The sequence below is a fragment of the Hydra vulgaris genome, chromosome 04 (assembly GCF_038396675.1).
Source record: "Hydra vulgaris chromosome 04, alternate assembly HydraT2T_AEP".
NCBI classification, from domain to species: Eukaryota; Metazoa; Cnidaria; class Hydrozoa; order Anthoathecata; family Hydridae; genus Hydra; species Hydra vulgaris.
In genome coordinates, this window is record NC_088923.1 from 40,658,943 (window position 1) to 40,666,181 (window position 7,239).

The following is a 7,239-nucleotide window of genomic DNA, read 5'->3' on the forward strand; positions in this document are numbered from 1 at the left end:
TTGGCATTCCAAATTAAAACTAAATTCATATACAGTCGAACACTGCCGATCTTATATGTGGAAATCCCCCTTAGCCAGATTGTTACTAAAAAGAAAAATACACTTAAAAAAATCAAATTTGAGTCAAAGCGTTTTACGGACGTTTTATCTACGGGCTTTAATTTTTTTTTCTTTTTTTGTAAATTGTTGCACACTAGCGCAATTTTATATCTATTTTCTTTCATTTGTTTTTACTTTTACTTGTTCTAAATTTATTTTTCAAAAAAGATCTTGCCTTCCATGAATGATGTCACACAATTTTCTAGACTTTTGACCCCCTCCCTGCCCCTCGTCACAAGATGTCACAAAAATTTAGACCCCCCAAGTAGCAAACAATATTGGCGCGATATTGGGTATCTTGGCCAATCTTGGCCAAGATATACAATATTGCGCCAATATTGGCAAACAATATTGCGCCAATATTGGCATATCAATATTGGCCAATATTAGCATACCAATATTACGCCAATATTGTTTTACTAATATTGGAATGCCAATATTGGCGCAATATTGGCATGCCAATATTGGCTAATATTGCTACGCGAATATTGGTGCAATATTGTTTGCCAATATTGGCCCAATATTGTTTCGTTATTATTATTCCAATATTGGCCAATATTGCCAATTTACATATTGGTACGCATGCGTAACATTATCTGATATTCATAAAGTCCTTTGGTTTTGTCCCTTCATGTCCACAGTACTCTTAATTAAACATTTACAGATTGAATCACGAGAAGAAGTGGTTGTAACTTATTTTGAAACAGATTGTATCACGAGAAGAAGTGGTAAAAGTAAAGAAATCCTTTTAGTTGAAAATTTACGGATTGTATCACGAGAAGACGTGGTTGTAATCAATTTAAAACGGATTGCATCACGAGAAGAAGTGGATAAATATTGCTATAATATAAGTATCAAAATTGAAATAGTAAGTTTACTTTTATATGAAAATACTTTGAGTTGGTTACATCTGTAAGATATAGTTTTTGCATTCTATTTACTGTTAAAGATATTCAATTAAGTAATAAATACGTCATATAATTTAGTAAATTATTTACACATTACTAAGTTCTTAAATTAATAAATTTTAAATAAAGTATTATTAAATTTAGATTTAGGTTAATCTACTCTTCATTTCTAATCTAATTTCTTTATTTGCTAACTATTATAAGGTTTTCAATTTATGTATAACCAATTACAATTTTGTAATACTGCCTATATTTGTTTTTTTGGTATAATATATTGAATATATATATATATATATATATATATATATATATATATATATATATATATATATATATATATATATATATATATATATACATTATTTTATTTTACTTTTTTTTAATGCTATAGTGTCATGCAATTTTATAGGTAATGAAAAAATCAATAAGTTCAACTCGATCTGCTAAATCACATTATATTAAAAGAGTAGTTAAGCAACATTTAAGTGAAATTCACTCAGCAAGTAATGCTGATAATAGGAATGAATTACTTAACCGTGACTTTGAAAAAGCAAAAAACTTTAGTGATGAATCTATTAATCATAATATGTTATCTCAAAACTCTTATAACAATTGTTTGGTTGAAGATACATTAAAATCCTTAAATGTTGAGTTTGGTGACATATCACATTTTGATGAAAACCAATCCTCAAATTTGACTATCAAAGCCGATGATGACTGTAATGTAACTGATGATGAGCAAGGCTATTATCCTTCTTGTTCCAGTGACAATGAAGAGGCTGAGGATGAGGTTACTTTGAAAGAACTGCTTGTTTGCTGGTCAGTCAAACACAACGTAACACATAGTGCTCTATCAGACTTACTAAAGATCTTGTCAAAACAACATCCAGATTTGCCCAAAGATAGTAGAACGTTATTAAAAACAAAAAGCAGTTCTGACATTATTATCATGCAAGACATGTAAGGGCAAAAAGCAGAGTTTGTTTATTTTGGTTTGAAACATCAGTTAACTAATTTACTAGTGTTTAACGGCATTAAAAGCTGCAAAGTCAATTTATTGTTTAGCATTGATGGATTGCCTTTGTATAAGAGCTCGGGAAAACAGTTTTGGCCAATACTTTGCAGTGTTACACTTGGCGACAATATTTATAAACCGTTTGTAGTTAGCATATTTTGTGGCAACAGCAAACCAAAAAGTTCAGCTATTTTTCTAGCTAGTTTTGTAGCTGAATTCAATGTTTTGAAGGAACAAGGTTTATTTATAGGTGAAAATCACTTTACCGTGCATGCTAAAGGCTTTGTGTGTGATGCACCGGCACGTGCTTTTGTTAAATGTATAAAAGGACATAATGGGTTTTATGGTTGTGAGCGATGCATTCAAAAGGGAACTAGGGTAGATAATAGAACTGTATTTCCTGATATAAATGCATTGAAGAGAACAGATGCTTCATTTTCTTTATTCCAACAAGTTCAGCATCACAAACCAGATGCAGTATCCCCATTGTTAGAGCTTAATATTGGTCACATCTCTCAATTCCCACTAGAATATATGCATCTAGTTTGTCTTGGTGCCACACGAAGATTACTTCTGCATTGGATTCGTGGAAAACGTGCTGTAAAAATAAGCACGCTAATTGCAGATATAATTTCAAATGGCTTGAAAAATTTTGCAGCTAATGTTACTGTTGAATTTGCACGTAAGCCAAGATCACTAAAGGACATTGATCGATGGAAAGCCACAGAGTTTCGGTTATTTTTGTGCTACCTTGGGCCTCTTGTATTACGAAGCCATCTTACCAATAATCTGTACCAGCATTTTATGTTATTGCATGTTGCAATTAGTATTTTAGCTAATCCAAATATGTGTTGGACGCATGTTGATTATGCAGAAAAGTTGTTAAACATATTTGTCATGCAAATGCCAGAATTATATGGCAGCAGTTCCATAACCTATACAATGCATAGCCTTTGTCACATTTGTGATGACGTAAGACAGTATGGTTCACTTGATGAGTACAGTGCATTTCCTTTTGAAAATGCTTTAGGCATTATGAAACGATTGTTAAAAAGTGGTCACATGCCACTGCAGCAGTTGTGTCGACGTTTGTCAGAAAGAGTTGATAGCAACACATATGTTAGTCGCAACATGAACCTGATAGCAAGTTTGAAAAGGATACACAGCAACGGCCCTACGTTAGGATACTATGGAAAGCAATATCTAAAGGTTGAATATGCTGGTTTCTCATATTTTTCTGCAAATTCCAACAACTGTGCTTTACTTGATAATGGAAAAGTTGTCCTTATTGAAAATGTTATTGATGCTGACGATGTTATGATAATTACACATGTTTTTGGACTAAAAGAAAATTTCTACACCTATCCTTGTGAATCTTCTTTGCTCAATGTTTTTAGAGTTAGTCAACTATCTGATCAATTTTTTGCTTTTCCAATAACTTCTATACTGAAAAAATGCCTATTATTACCTAGAGAAAATTATTTTGTTAGTTTTGCTTTACTTCATTGGGGCCACTAGACGTACTTGAAATGTTAGGACGCTATTCTAATGTTATATATTTCATTATTTTACAGAAAGAGATAATAATTTATTCACTAAAGTAGATTTTGCTTTCAGATTGAGTTTAAGTTTACAGTAGTTTTTTTTATCTTAAAACGCAAATTTATACAATTCACTGTACATTTACTGCAATATGCAAGTTAACAAACTCTTTTTTTTATATAAAAATGAATATGAACATGAAATGAATATATATATATATATATATATATATATATATATATATATATATATATATATATATATTGGTAACAATGTATACTTAAAAAGTCCATAGTAGCATATATGATACATATAAATTCAAATAGCATTTTGTGGTAGTTTCAAAAAGAGAAAACTCTCTTAAATACTTCTAAAACTTACATGTATTATTAATTTACAATAAAATAAACAAATAAGCTTCAATATTCATAAAAAAAAAGGTAAAAACTTACTTTGAAAATACCTTGCCTGACAACAATCACCCGATTTTTAAAAAGACGATTTTGATGTGTTTTTATGCCTTGATTATCCAATTATATTAACCTTGCTAAATCGGACCAACAAAAATATGTTGTAAATATGCTACAAAAGGTGTTTTTGAGATCACTGTGTTGACAGGGTGGCCATAAAAGGTTTCTGAAGTTTTGTAGCAGATCTGCTACACGGGGCGCTAAAGGGTTAAATAGTACCGATTAATTTTTATTTTTTTTAGTGTTGCATCTCAGCGTAGTTAAGGAGAGATCCTAACGAATAGCGTTTCTTAAACTCTTAATGTTATATATTTTTTAAAAGTAGATAGGCTTTTCATATATAATTTATTATTTTTTGTAAATCTTTTTTCAATCCAAGAATCAAACAAAATAAAATCACTGAAATATATAACACGGAAGGGCAGCATAAAACAGTTCAAACAAATGTTTTAAATATTTTCAATCTGAAAATGTCTCTTTTATTGAAGAGTATATAGTCTCCTTGTTTCCAGCATTAAAATATTTGATAAATCACCTCATAATTTACCTTTCCATATACCGTGAAAACATTTAAAACTCTTGCCCCATTGTAATTAGCTAAAACTTGAAACTCGTAGAAATTAAAATCACCAAACATTTTAAAACAAAATAAAACTGAGTTTCATGATTAAAAAAAATGAACCAATAAGAATGCACCCAAAAAAGATAGAACCTAAACAGTTTTATTTTTTTCGGCTCTTTCCTTAATTACGCTGATCACACAAGTGTGGAACCACTAAACTTAAAAAATTACTTATTTAATTATATTACTTTTTGAATTTTTTGAATTTTTTTTATTTATATACACATATTGTACGGTTAAATTAAGGATGGCAACCAAGTTTAAAAAATTTGCTGTTGCTGAATTTCTTGATGAAAAAAAAAAAGGTATGTGTGCCATGGACGTTATCTGTTCGTCATGGCTGATCAGTGAAAGTTTGGTGTGTTGGCCAAATCACTTACGATCATCTCGCCTTTCAGCTGCAATTCGGGAAGCCACACTTACTCCTGAAAGTAACTGGAAACATCTGAAAATAAGAATTCTTTATTATTCTGGTAATTGTCGTTGTTTACTATGTCATTTTTGCTTGTTTTAGTGTTTAGTCTTGCTTTGTCTTTTAGGTTACATTTGTGCAAGATGCTAATGATGTGAACAGCTATATTCATCTTTACTTTATATATTTTTAGACAGTTATGAAACTGCTTTAGAACAGATGGAAACATTAGAATTTACATCAAGTGCTGAAACGGCCGTTGAAAGTGACGACGAATATCCCGTGCCTCCAGCTAAAAAGTTAGCAAGTTGTAATGCTGTTCAATATATTGAACCATCTATATCGAACCATTATCAACCAATATCTCCCTCTCCTGACCAGAGCTTGGCTACTGTTGTGGCTGCTTTAGGCACCCGATTTGCTGGTAAAGAATTACATAGTTGGGTTATTTATTTGAATGTTTAATTGAATGTCCTGTTTATACCTTTTTTTTCCTTTTTTTTTTGTGTGTTCTTAGATCTAATCTATTTGCTTTTTATTTAAGTCATAATCAATCATTCTTATTTATGTCATTTTACATATTTTATTGCAGCGTTTGAGAAGAAAAGTTTAGATCTGCTTGTGGGCATTCAATATGATTTGAAAAAAATAAACACTCGTCTAATCAATTTAGAAAAAGGTTTAGTGTTGCCTCCTACAGTTTGCAATCATAGCATAGCAGGACCATCCCCATCAATGCAATGGAATTATTTGCCGGTTAGAGAGGAAAAAGATCTTCTAGACCTGGATGAAAAATTAAGGAATAAAGACACCTATGAATCTTTGGTATGTATAAAAGAATTCAATAGTTTTTAGAAACAGTTCCATGTGCATTTAAAATTACCTTACATTTATATATACGATACATTTATTTTAGATATGGAATAAAATGCTTTATATAAAGTATACTTACTAAATTGTGTTGTGATTTTTAACTTTTATGCACAATTAGCTCATTTAGTAGAGCAATGAGTCTACTAATCTTAGAGTCATATGGAGCCCCACTTTAGCAACTTTAGGGCCCGCTTTTGTGTGTAGCAAAGACAACCAATGCTGGTGAATGAAAAATCTGTTAATATTGTATAACTGTGGGTAAGGGTATGAGAAGCTCATAAACCTGAAAGGAATTTTGTACGGTTTTTTTCCTAGTGTTATTATCACTTAATAAAACATTTATGACAATTTGCCATCTTGATCTGCAAATCAGGTTGACCTCATGGGTCTATTAGTAACAAATTGCTTTTTTTCTTCAATATCATATTTAAATATCACATTATATATAATCATATTGTCACATTTGGAAACCTGTATGAAACACACACATTTATGTAACCATTCATCTTTTTCAAAATCAATTACATTTATTTTTTATTTTTTCTTAAATAATATGTGGTTTTTTTTTTATTATTTAAGATGAACTTCCTTGCATCGGTTGGAGGAGACGATTATAAGCAACTCACTACGGCTATCTTAAAACAGCTAATGGCCAAAGAAGTATGTTTGCTATATTCATTGTATGGCAGAAAACAAAAGAAATCATTTTCGGCACTTACGTCATGCAAGGTGGTTATAGGTAATTTAAATAATTATTTATCCTCTTATTCCTTTAATTTACAAATATAATAATATGTAAAATTACATTTTATTTATGTTTTATTTACCATTATTAAATATAAATTTGTTTACAGCTGCCATAAAAAAAAAGTTTGAAAATGCTAATGACAAAAACATTAAAGAAAGAATTGGTAGCTTTCTGGCCACGGCCATTGATAGAGACGGTGGAAGAAAGAATAGAACCACAACTGAGCCACGTCCACTATTGAGCGATGAAAATGATTTTCGACAAGATATTGAAGTTCAATGTCCACTATTTGATAGTGAGACTATAATGCAATAGTGTGTATATATATATGTATGTATATATATATGTATGTATATATATATATATATATATATATATATATATATATATATATATATATATATATATATATATATATATATATATATATATATATATATATATATATATATATATATATATATATAAAGAAAAGTGTTTTTAAATAGCGTTGATTGTTATATTTTGTTATATTTTGATTTTCTTTCTTTTTTTCATTTGTATCAGTTGG

General features: G+C 29.9%; 1 protein-coding gene across 2 annotated transcripts; it reads left to right on the forward strand.

Annotated features, from left to right (window-relative positions):
• The first annotated feature begins 590 nt into the window (after positions 1-590).
• LOC136079807 (uncharacterized) lies at positions 591-7,009 on the forward strand. 2 transcript variants are annotated; one of them, XM_065796350.1, is made up of 6 exons: positions 591-967; positions 4,903-5,129; positions 5,262-5,492; positions 5,661-5,893; positions 6,521-6,680; positions 6,796-7,009. In XM_065796350.1, exons 2-6 carry the CDS (start codon positions 4,904-4,906, stop codon positions 7,002-7,004), a joined length of 1,059 nt encoding a protein of 352 aa, XP_065652422.1. In that variant the 5' UTR covers positions 591-967; position 4,903; the 3' UTR covers positions 7,005-7,009. The 2 variants fall into 2 exon arrangements, with proteins under 2 accessions (XP_065652422.1, XP_065652423.1); XM_065796351.1 differs by lacking the exon at positions 591-967 and having other exon boundaries at positions 4,249-5,129.
• The last annotated feature ends 230 nt before the right edge of the window (positions 7,010-7,239 follow it).

Bases quoted from the DNA above. Each gene is read 5' to 3' on its own strand.
- LOC136079807 (XM_065796350.1), top strand. From the start codon at position 4,904: ATGGCAACCAAGTTTAAAAAATTTGCTGTTGCTGAATTTCTTGATGAA. The intron at 5,894-6,520 runs GTATGTATAAAA...TTATTATTTAAG, and splicing joins AAGACACCTATGAATCTTTG to ATGAACTTCCTTGCATCGGT. The intron at 6,681-6,795 runs GTAATTTAAATA...ATTTGTTTACAG, and splicing joins GTCATGCAAGGTGGTTATAG to CTGCCATAAAAAAAAAGTTT.